Below are 12,459 nucleotides of genomic sequence, written 5' to 3'. Positions count from 1 at the left end.
ACTAGCTCCCTCAGGAAATGAAGTACTGTTTCTACAACCAAGCATACTTTTGAGGCGGTCTCTCTATGTTAGGAAAGAATTTAAAAAGAAATAATACTCCAGTGCATTATCTTACGTGTGGATATAAGTTTTTGTATTAGTTGAGATAAATACCTTCAAGACTATCATTTTTAGATATATATTTATATTTCATATATATTTCCTATTTTAGGTATATATATTACTTTCTGGAAGCTGTATTATACATATACAGGTCTACACTTAGTTTCCAAGCTTTGATTCACTTCATGTCATTTCTGTATCCCAGTTAGAGTTTTCACTAATTTTAAATTCATCTGTCTGAATTGCAATAATATGAGGTTTGTTCTTAGATTATTAGGAAATTTAAAAGATTGCTTAACAAAACCCAGTTCCATCTCCTGCATTACATGGTGAGTGATAGAAATAATCAATTAGCGGTGTTTATGATCTTTACTTTCCATTGCCAGTCATAAAAGCATTCAAATGTAAGCCAGATTTTTTTTTTTGTGAGGAAGATTAGCCCTGAGCTAACATCCAATGCCAATCCTCCTCTTTTTTTGCTGAGGAAGATTAGCCCTGGGCTAACATCCGTGCCCATCTTCCTCCACTTTACATGGGACGCCGCCACAGCATGGCTTGAAAAGCAGTGCATTGGTGCGTGCCTGGGGTTCCGAACCTGTGAACCCTGGGCTGCCGAAGCGGAGCATGCGCATTTAATCACTACGCCAACCGGCCGGTCTCTAAGCCAGATTTTTTTGTGAATAAATATCATATATTATTATTAGTTGCATCAGTAAAATTACTAAAATGAATCCTTTTTTTTCTTTCTAATATCCCAGGTTATTTTCAACATGGATAAATTTGTTTTCAAAGTAGTCCTAACATAATAGCTACCTTTGATTCATTATCTCTTTTCTGCTTACACATTCTCTGAATGTTTGCTTTATCATGGGGATAATGGCCACTGAGAAAAGGACAAATGATAATGAAGTCAAGCTGTGTAGCGCAGATTTGGGTTAAACCTTATGGATAAAACCTGCCGTGTCAGGGAACTCTAACAGCTGGTTACCTAGGCAGATCGTGAGGTGATTGTGATTCTTTCGATCATTGGGAACACTTGTTTTGTTTGACAGTCATGCAGAGGAATCAGATTCAGATAATTACTATTGTTGTGACATAATTGTCATGGCACTGTGGTAGGGGACCAAAGTAAGTGACTACATAAAGGTTCCTTTATTTCCTAAGTTTTTTATCCACCCCTTCAATTTTTCCTTGAGATGAATAGAATAACTAACAGCATTATCTAGGATACTCTGTGGTTATTGAAGAATGAATTTATTTCCACCTGGATTTCCAGATCATTAAGCACTAAATTCTGTTTACTTCTTGAAGACTCTTTGAAGAGGAGAGTTATAACATTTCATTTAGATGGGAGAACTTATGTGGAAGTATCTGACCTCAAGTATACACTAGAGGTTGCACACTGGTGGTCCATGGACCCAACTCAGAACACCATAGTTTGGCTCAAATAGAGTTTGTTGGGTTTTTTAATTGAGTCAGAAGTTAAAAATTGAGAGATTACAAGTAAAAATCTAGCTTGGCTATTTTCACACAGTTGGCAACAGTTGGTTGTCATTCTCTCAGGGAAGTCAGCTACAGCTGAATAGCTGCTTCCCCCTTTAGGCAAGACGTGCTCAAAGACTTTAGGCCATTTCGCACAGTAATTGACTTGCCTGACTCTGACATAGGTTTGGGAATATATTACCTGAATCTGAGGCTCAGAAAGTTTGGTCAACTTTATAGTACCTTGAGAATTGGTTATAAAAATGAATTATTTGTATAATTATTTGTATAAGCCTGTATAAATCATACATAGTTTTAAGAAAACTTGCTAGGCTGGAGTACTTGGCCCCTCTTCTGTTCATCTATGCCTCCTTAGTCACATTATATTATTGATCTTCTAAAATTTATTATAAATATCTAATTGTATATCCTTGTAGTGTACTATGAGCTCCTTCAGGCCAAGGACCATGAGTTATTTTGGTTTTTGTTCTCAGCATCTAGTACCTGGTACACAGTAGGAATCCAAATGTTTGTTACGTTCCTCTAACTTTAGTACAGGCATTTGATGACCTGTTCTTATTTTTGGAAAAAAAAAATTACATATTAGCTACTTCAATTTTTTTTTATTACAAGCAGCTCCTTTCGTTAAAGAGGATTTTTTGAAGTTATTATCTCAATAATTTTTAGTTTTCTTGTTTTAGATTGAAAACAATACACTAAAGACAAGTTCCTAGTAAATATACAGATTCTCAGAGGGAAAAAATTTGTTAGGTAATTTTTTTTTCATTTTATTTTAAAATAAACATTCTTCTAATACTCTTAGTAATCTTAAATAAATTTCATAATTACTATTTAATTTTGCTTTTGCAATGAATTGAAGTTGGTAGTTGAATTTCAAACTCTGTTTACTTATTTACATATCTAGCCATTTGGGAGTTGGTTTTCGTTCATATTGCTAAAAGTGTTGCGTAGTACCTAGCTTTTATATTTTAAGTAAATTAAAATTGAGATAGTGTTTAGAAATTTTCAGTATTTCTTAGATCATTTGTGGTCTCTTGGGTTAGAGATAAAATTTTCGACTATGTCTGTTATTGTGTTAGGGTTCTCAAATAGTTTTGAAAAGTGGGAAAAGTCCTCTAGTATCTGTTTATATGAGAATTGGAAAGATTTTATTTAAAATTTCCTTAACGAAAATGTGAATTATTACCTTCCCTAGTTACAGTCTCAGAGAACCAACATCACGTAGCCTAAACAACTAGAGAATGTTGATGTTGATCACATTGATATCATAAAAGCAAATAACTATTCTTGGGTGGTTGGGTTGGATTTTTAGTTTTCATAGTGATTGGTGGCGGTGGTTTCTCCTAGTTGTAAGGTTTTTTGGACTTGTAGATATTATACTTGGTCATTTCTGCTCTTCTGTTCAGTACCATCTCCCTTTCACAAAAAATTCGAAAGTTAGAGGAGTCTAACCATATGTTTTCAAAAACTAAATGTCTCTAGGGAAAATGACTCCCTATAAAGTTAAACATAATGCACATCTAAAAAGTCAATATCTGTAAAGGATGTATGTACTTTATGAAAGTAGAGTAATATGATTCTGCTTATGGCGGGCAAATATCCACTGACAGAATCAAAATGAAAAATTTTCCTTCTATTCCACATTTAGACATGTGGTTAGATTTTTAGCAGCATGAAGTTGGTTCTTTTCTATATCAAGATGACAAATTTAGGTGTTGGAAGGGTAGAAAAATAGGTAGATAGTTAGATACATGCAGGTAGACTTAGTTTAAATGGATACTTAAAAGGCAGATGAGACTGCTCTGGTTTATCCTTTATTTAGTCTGTTTCACTTACTATAGTTCAATTTTAAACACTTTACCAGCTGCATTCAGTCATATAAACCTGAAATGTGCTAGAGGAAATTAACTAAGACAAAATAAATTCATTTTCCTTTTTGTGTTTTGACTTAACATTTCAGGATCAGACTTGGCTTGTATTCCAGGCTCCGGGTGCCAGAAAAGTAAATAATGCACAATACGTAGGCTTATCTTCAGTACTGTTGTTTTGCTATGGCCAATTAGATGAATTTTAGTGATGGTCAGAGGCTTCTAAATAGGAGGAAGGTAACTCCTTTAAATACCAATTTCCAAATGGTGTCTCTGTGTTCCAGCCCATCACAACAGTTTTAAAACCAGTTTTTGTTTTTGTTTTTGTTTTGTTTTGTTGCTTTGTTTTGTTTTTTAACAGGAGAGCCAGTGTAACTCCTTCAAGACTGGAGTGACACTCTGCATCTGCGTCTGCCTCATGTGAGTTCTCATTTTGGCAGCAGCACTCTGCTAGGCTGGAACCTCTGTAGAGGTTTGCCCTTTCTTTTTCTAAAATCTATAAACTACTATACACAGTGTGTCTTGGTGGCAAAGGTAGAAAGTGTATGAGAATTCCAGACTTCCTTGCAGAAAATTTTCAGCTCATTCCAAAGGGACTATCAGTCTCCTCTAACATAGGTTCTATCTTGTCTGAATAATATCTATTCAAAAGCCCTCAACTTTCATCCCCACAACATGCAGTTGATATTTTTTGAAGAGCTGTTTTTTCCTTGCAGATTGTGAAGTAAAAAATATCTTTAAATGCTGTCAGTAGCTTCAGCTTTCAAAGCCTTGGTTGTTCTCTTTATAGTCTAGTTACGTAACCTGAGAACACTGTGTGTGCTGCCCTAGTGGCTGAAGTAGTCCTCTTTTTTGGACTCTGGCCCTTAAAATAACTTCTTCCTTTGTCTTTGGATATTGGGTAAATTAGGATTGGCCTGAGGACTCTCTCGAAGAAGAAATAAGCAGTGAATGTGTCAGGTTGTGTTTATTCTGAAGCTATTGCCTGTGTTTTGGAAAGTCAGTTGTAAGAATTGAGCTTGAAGCTATGCATCATTTACTTGCCAATTTTGAGAGAGAAATTGAAATTGGAGCCTTTGCAGCTGTGGAGAGGCATAGAGTTCTACAGTCTGAGGTGTTATATATGGTTCCTCACAGATGTTGAGGCTAGTTTTGAAGGGCCTCATTGATTAAAGAAGGAATTTTGCTTTTTATTTATTTGTTTTTCAAGGAATTGTGGTACTTTGAAGGCTTCAGGAATAATGATTTTTGCCACCAGCTCAGAACAAATTGTGATATTCTGAAGGGACACTCAGAACAAAACATCTAAACTCATGCTCTGTGCAGCTGCAGTTCTGCTTTACCAGCCCTGGTTGTATTGTATACCTAGTTGTCTAGCAGATGATTTAGTGACCTGGGAGTTCATATTACTGAAATGATTATCCTGGAAGCTTATGAGAAAATGTCAATAGCTTCTAGGTCTTACTGATTAATATAGAGCTTAGTGAAATAGATAGTGTTGTCAAAGTGGAACTTGGACTCTCTGCCAAATCCATTCCCACCTGTGACTAGAGCAGTTTATTTTGGATTAGATGAAAGAAATTGCAGAGAGAATAGTGTGTTTTAACACTCAAGGTTTAAGTTTTGATGGCCTCTGTAATCCAGAAATTCATGTTAACAGTGGTGGTATACCCTCCACTGGGGTACCCCACAAAGAACTTGGGGTGAGACTCAGGGAGACCCAAATTATGGCTTCAGCTGATGTTTGTACTTGCTAGGTAACTTCAGGTCAGCAAATGGGGAAAATACATCGTATTTTTGGGAAGTACCCTAAACTTAATGAGAGAAAGGAAATTGAAAGTATTTCTTTCTGAAGGTGGAATTTCTAGAAAGTCACCTCAGTTGAACACTTGGAAAGTTCTGCCGTGGAGTAAAGACAATGTGGCAAGTGTATAGTGTTGTATTTTCTGTTATTCTAGGGTTTGTGCTGGCAAAATGGGGATTTGGGATTCCCCCCTCCCCCGCCCCCGTATTCTTTTTTTCCACGAAAAATTCTGAATAAATTGATTTAGGTTTAATCCAAATTGTCTCATAGACATAGATTTTAATCACCATTACTCCATCACCCTGTAATTACCCAATTCTCTAACTAGGGAAAATTACTCATGTAGGAGTGAGCCTGGGTGGGAGTGATTAAGGTTTGTTTTTTGTCTCCTATTGTTAAGGTATATCCAGCAAATTATCCTTCCGAAAAGTTAATAATTGAAAATGTTTTATATGGGCCAAATCTTATAAGAATGAATGTCAATGAATTATTCAAATTACTTAACTATATTGGAATTTTGTTTCATTAAATATTGTTTGAAATAAGTGGGGCTTTGTTAAGATTGAGAAATAATTTTTGTTTCATGGAAATTTTGTTAAAATGAGATTCGCTTTCGGTTGGGGTGAAAGCATGAGATGGGGTGAGAAATGTCATTTTATATTCTTAAAATAGTTCAAATTGACATCAGTGAATACCATGCTCTCCTGGTTGTGTGATAATATACCAGTTCTTACTCTGTTAGTGTATATGAATATATAGCACTTCTTTACCACAGTGTACATCATCTAGATTTAAGAATTCCACACTTAAGCCTTCAAAAGGTTATTTTGGCAGGGGGAGGGGTGAGGATGGGGCTGGAATTGAGGGGAGGAAAAAAATATAGCCAGTTTTGAAAATATTAGCTGGGGTTAGCATTAGCATTAAATTATTGTTACCCCTGAGACAATGAAAGAAATGACAGCTGCTTTTGGCATTGTTCTGATGAGATGAGACTCAAGCATCTCCTGAAAGGACCTTAAAAGTTTTAGGCTTTTTAAATATGTTTATTAAAGATGTTTATTAAAAATGTTTATTAAAGAATTTTGAAAGCTTACATTGCTTTTAAAAATTTCAATTTAATTAAAGAGAATAGATAAATACATTAGTATGTTACAAGTTTTAAAGGTACAGAAGAGGTACATGAAAATCTCCTTCCTTCCCCAGTCTCTTAGCCACTCAGTTCCCTTCTGTGGAGGCAGCCAGTATTACCGGTTTTTTGAATCTGGTATTTCCAGATATATTCTAAAGGATTGCTTTTGGAAAGGGAAAGTTGAATTGTACTCATTAAAATTTAGCAGTAACTTGGATAGGCAGACTAATTGCAATGAAAAATCCATTTGAGCCATAGGGTATATATTAATTGTAGATAGCAGAACTATAATATTATAATAATAGTAGTTGCATTATTATGAGATTGTAACAAAAGAATGGGTTTTTTTTGCCTCATTTGGCATCTAGCAAGATTGCAGGTCTCGTTATTTTTTATTTCTATTTTTAATATGGCTTACCTGCTCCTAGAGACTGATGGAAGGATGCTTACCTAAACATTTCATTTAGAAGAAACCTATTTAAAGATTTTTATTTATTCAGTTTTTTTCCCCCCAAAGCCCCAGTAGATAGTTGCATGTCATAGGTTCACATCCTTCTAGTTGCTGTACGTGGGACTTGGCCTCGCGTTGGACGGAGAAGCGGTGCCTCGGGGCGCCCCCGGGATCCGAACCCGGGCCGCCAGCATCAGAGCGCACGCACCCGACCGCCAAGCCACGGAGCCGGCCCTAGAAGAAACCTATTTAAAGGAACATTTTCTTTATGCTGAACTGCAGTGATGATTCTACAAAGTTTTTTCATCAGAGAAAATTTCAGACATTACAATAGTAGAGAGAAACTCCCATATTCTAAAATCCATTTTATTTCACCTATAACAAACTCAGTATGCTTCTTTAGCAGATAATATTATACATACACTTGCATATTCCCCTCCTTCCATAATCACATATAATAAAATGAGTCATAATTCTTTAATGTCTAATTCCCAGTTCACATCCCGATTTCCCTAATTGTCTCAGACTGTCTTTTTATGGTTGATATTGCAGTAATAACTTGTAAAATGCGATTTTGATGGCTGTAATATTGTTAGGGCTGATAAGAAAACAAGTGAATCCTGATAAACAGAATTATGCTGATCGGAGAAGCAGTGTAAAGCAACTACCAAGGCAAGCAGGAATTCCAAAAATAGAGTGGTTTTTTAAAAAAGCTCATTTTGAAGGATTCCTACACCAATTAAGCACATCAGTGAAGCCTTCAACATATAAGGACCTCTCTACCTTGTTTTCTATTTACTTATATTCTCATGGGTAATATCCCAGCCATGCATATTAGGGTTTTTTTTTTTTTTTCTGCCTTTAGGTTGTGGGAATGAAATAATAGATAAAGAGAAAAAAGTGTTTGGATAAGGTTTCCTAAGAATGAAGGAACTATTCTGAAATGTCTGATAGTTCATCTTGTTGCTGCTGCTCCTACTATAATATGACCTATTTCCACAGACTAACAGTTGAGTTCTCTGATTACTTGGGGCAGTACAAAACATGGAGTTTGAGGGAAAAGAAGAAAAATGGCAGATTTAGGAAGAAGGAGGAATTGGGAAAGTAGAAATTTGCTCGTTTGTCTTCTATTTTAACTGGCTATTCTTTTAATGAAAACCTCCTCTTTGTGCAGTGTACAAGTCCCCGGAGTATGAGTCCCTTGGCTTTGAGCTTACTGTGGAGAGGTTAGTTTCTATTGGCTATCCTCAGGAGCTGCTCAGCTTTGCTTATGATTCTACATTCCCTACCAGGTAATTTTTCAAAATTTTTTTGGATTAAGACCCCTCCCTCTATGCTCAAAATTAGTAATTCCAAATGCATCCCTGACCAAAAAAGAAAAAAAAATACATCAAAAGGTTCTTTGGGGTTTCTCTGTTTGTTTGTTTTTTGTTTTTTTTTGGTTGCTGATGATTCTAAAATTACCATAGACTTTTCATGTACACCATATCTTTTGTGTTCTTGAATTGAACTTAGTTTATTGTTATTGAAGAAGATCTATTTATAGGAAAGAAAAGGGATTATTAAAACTGATGGGCAGTAATCACAGATGCTCCTACCTTTAGCTATTGGAGAGCAGTTACATGTTTTGCTAATACACTTACCTTGGTAATCAGGAGCCTTCTTGGCAGTTTGCATTTCTGGATTTGATAAGAAAGATTTAAGATTAGGAAAGATGATGTTTATTTGAGATGCCATTGTATATGTACCATATACATCTAGTAGAGGGAAATACAAGCCTGCTCAGTTGTCCAAGGAAATTAAAAGACTCTGTTTTAGAATGGAACCAGCTGTATTAAGAGGAGTTATAGTTTATACTTTGATTATAGAAAACAGTTGTGATTATTTATCTGGACAGTAAATAATTTTTAGTTGCTCTGTGATTAGTTTTTAAGATTTTATTCACTCACTTTAGCCTCTAAGGTTATATTGTTTGCGGACGTACTTGAGTTGCCATAAAGCTTGAATAAGATGAGGTTGGTTCATGGTGATTGAGTGATACTACCTAAGATTATCTATTGCCTGTGTTAATTTGCATTATTGATAATGTCTTCACTTTCACATAGGGGACTTGTCTTTGACACGCTATATGGAAATCTTTTGAAAGTTGATGCCTATGGAAATCTCTTGGTCTGTGCACATGGATTTAACTTCATAAGGGGGTGAGTACAAAGAACCTTTAGCCTCTTTCTAGTGTTTTCATAGTCAAACAATATGAAAATGACATCATCTCCCTAAAATGTAATATCCTTTCCTATTCCCTCATCATTAAAGAGCAATTCCTTTATATAAGGCTGCTTAATAGTTATTTATTAGGCAGTTAGGACCCAAATGGACTTATAGTTAGCAGTTACATTTTGTTTAAATTAAGTGCCTTCTAATTATACAGCATCCAAAAAACTAATCTTGAAACTTGCCCAAAAAGAACTATAGTGGCCTTGACTTATTTGAAATTCTAAGATTTTTATTTTCTCCTTTTTAATACAGTTCTCAGGTAGCTGCTCAGAAGAGGTATGTACATAAAAGTGTTTTGAAAAATTTAAAACTATAGCAGTGTAAATGACTAAGATTTTTAAAAGCTAATACATTAGTTTTTATATTCTAATGAGTAGCTTCAGATCTTTGACGCTTCAGATCTTTGATCACGTGGTTAAAATTTTTTAAAACATGGGGTTAAAAATGAATACAGGATGATAATACTTAAAACAAATAAGGATAGGCTTTATTTTCATAATCAGAATATTTCCACTTTTCTCACTAATTTGGACTTTCCACCCTAGTAAACAGCAGATAAAATTTAGTATGTACTATTTTTTGGTAAAACATTCTAATTTTTTCTTTAAAAATCACAATGCCACAATTTGATGATTTCTGTAATTGTGGCTTTATGATTATACATTTTCTCTACTATTATACTACCTAATTTACTACCAGCACTCTATTAGGGTCAGAGCAACTCTTAAAACCAAAATAGGATACATGTCAGTCTCTTGTGTAACTTTTCCATATATTATTTATTCTCAATGGCAAAGTAGTAAAAACCACTGTCTACATTTAAATTGTTAGAGACAGTGTCATTTTGGTAAATACCTTTTGTGATAAGAGGCACAGATTAACTGAAACTGTACCAATTTTCTTTAAATCTGAGGTCACAGCAATGCCCTACTTGGAACTGAAGTATCTGATACAAAACTCTTCAGCTGTCATCACACAGGCTCAAAGATGCCCAAATATACATAGTGAGAACAGTGTGAAGTAAACACCTCACCTTGACACATCTGGGCAGGCCATGGTTATATCTGCCTTTCTTTCACTGTTCATCTCGTGAGGGGTTTGTTCAAGATCCACAAATATCAGGAGGCAGGATTTAGAACGTGAAGTGATTGCAGATAGTACTAGCAACCTAAGCTATTTCATATATGGATATTGTCACTATAATTCAGAATCCCAATGATGATGAACCAAGATTCAATTTATTACTGTCAGAAAAGGAGTTTTTATGTTATGGAGGGAGGGGTAGTCAGAGAAGAAAAGGAAGAGAATCACTTCTATAAATTAGTACTATAATTAGATTTACTAACTCAAGATCTACAGATCTCCTTTCTTCCCCCAAGTAAGCCAATGAAGTTTCCAAATAGCTCCTTTGGAAATACATTTAATAGTGTTTCAAAAATAAGTCATTTATGAGTTAATGCAGAATCATTCAAACAGCACTTAGCACTGTACAGTCTTTTGAGTCAAAAGGAAAAGCCCATGGAGAAAGAGAGACTGAGGAGGGAGGGAAAGAGAGAGTTACTGAAGTATAGTGGTGGTCAAGGCTGGAGGGAAGTCAGGGCTCTATCAGGCATCACCTTACATGCCTTGCTAATGATTTGGGACCTCGTTTTTGGACAATGGGAAAGTCTTTTCAAGTTTTAGAATAGGATAACATTGAGTTCAAATCTTTATCCTCTGCGTCGCAGAAAGTTAGCAGTAGTCTGTACTATAACTTTTCCTCCCAACTCCAAATCTAGCATTCCTTCTTTGATGATACATTACCTCCCCCGAATTAATTTTCAAATTTTTAAATTTTATTTATTTATTTTTAAAATGTTCCCAATAGGCTGAATGCTAGCAAGGTAGCAGAAAAAAAACGTAATGCGAAATTTCTTTTCTGGTCATGTCCATGGCAAATGAGAAACTGCATTCTAAAAGCCTAGGTAATGACCAAATTTTTATGTTAAATATATACTAATATGATTTGACACTTAATTTAAACAAAGCGTAATTGCTAACTGTATTTATAAGTCAGTTTGGGTTCTAATTGCCTAAAAAATAGCTGTTAACCATCCTTATGTAAAAGAATTACTCTTTAATGAAGAAGGGAATAGGAAAGCATATTATATCTAAGGGGACAATGTCATCTTACTAACCTGACTGAGGAAAGCATATCATTACTATTTCCTTCCACCTTAATTTTCATTACAGAGAACCTTGCAAGGCTAGTAGATGAGATATTCTACAAAGTTATTCTTTATTGGGAACTCTTATTTCAGATGAGTGACTTAAGACAGGGAGCTAATGTGATTTTACTGGAGTTTATGCCGTTTGTAGTTAACAAACTCAAGCAGGAATTTACCCAAGTTACTCTGAGTATGAACTTTAAATTGGATGTCCTCTATTTAGATTAGTTAATCTCAATATATTCACCATGAAAATTGTATATTTTTATATTTTAGTCTTTCTCCTTTTTGATTTCTCTATAATACTTTTATTAATACTATCCCCTTCTTCCTCTTGCAGTGCTTCATTTCACTCTCCAAGCTTCTCATGCATCTCTAACAACTTCTATCCATTTCACTGTTTTTTTTTCTTTTAAACCTTAAATGTTCTCTGTGGTTCTAGTCTCAGTCTTCTCTTCCTTCTCTGCACTCTTAAGTGGCCTCATCTACTCTAATAGTCTTCTTGACTTCTTCTATTACCTGGGCATAGATGATCCCAGTTATCTCTCAAGTCTGAATCTCTGTTTGAAGTTCTTGACTTTTGTTCCTAATTGCCTATAAAAATCTGTTAATTTTGAGCTTAATGTATCCAACATAAACCTCCTTTACCTCTACTTCTTATCTTGTTTTCATATTTCCCTTAATGGTACCACTACCCTCTCAGAGACAACTTAGTGTGAGCATCATCATCTTGGACAATTATGTCTTCTGTCTGCCACGTCCAATCATTGCCTGGTCTTGTTCATTTTACCTCGGCAATCTCGTGAATACATTCTTCCCTATAATAATTTCCTTTGCCACCACTCTAGGACAGGCCCCTACTGCTCTCATCTGGACTACTGCAATAACCACCTAACTGATTTCCTGGTCTTTTGTCTCTGTGTCAGTTAGCTTTTGCTGCATAATAAATTACTTCAAAACTTAGTGGCTTAAAACAATGAACATTTTATTGAGCTCAAAATTCTGCGAGTCAGCTGGGCAGTTCTGGGGTTGCTCAGCTGATCTAGAATGGCCTTGCTCACATGTCTGGCAGTTGGCAGCCTGTTGGCTGGGGTGCCTCACTGCGGCATATAGCCTTTTAT

The 12,459-nt window shown here is 35.4% G+C and overlaps 1 protein-coding gene and 1 non-coding gene across 3 annotated transcripts in view; one reads left to right on the top strand and one right to left on the bottom strand.

Annotated features, from left to right (window-relative positions):
* Positions 1–12,459, top strand: part of NT5C2 (5'-nucleotidase, cytosolic II) — a 102,664-nt gene that overhangs the window by 72,097 nt on the left and 18,108 nt on the right. The window contains exons 4-6 of one of the 2 annotated variants that reach the window (XM_087432533.1): positions 8,032–8,149; positions 8,963–9,058; positions 9,384–9,407. In XM_087432533.1, the coding sequence (XP_087288659.1) occupies positions 8,032–8,149; positions 8,963–9,058; positions 9,384–9,407 (238 nt within the window). The remainder of the gene's footprint in view (positions 1–8,031; positions 8,150–8,962; positions 9,059–9,383; positions 9,408–12,459) is intronic. The other variant, XM_087432534.1, reaches the window with a different exon arrangement.
* On the bottom strand, positions 10,984–11,105 carry LOC147916883 (small nucleolar RNA SNORA32). The gene has a single exon (XR_015552639.1). It is a non-coding gene; the product is annotated as a small nucleolar RNA SNORA32 (small nucleolar RNA).

This window comes from Ceratotherium simum, chromosome 6 (assembly GCF_057802395.1).
Source record: "Ceratotherium simum simum isolate JZ-2026a chromosome 6, ASM5780239v1, whole genome shotgun sequence".
NCBI lineage: Eukaryota > Metazoa > Chordata > Mammalia > Perissodactyla > Rhinocerotidae > Ceratotherium > Ceratotherium simum.
Note: the sequence above shows the minus strand (reverse complement) of the source record. Positions and strands in the feature narration are given on the sequence as shown.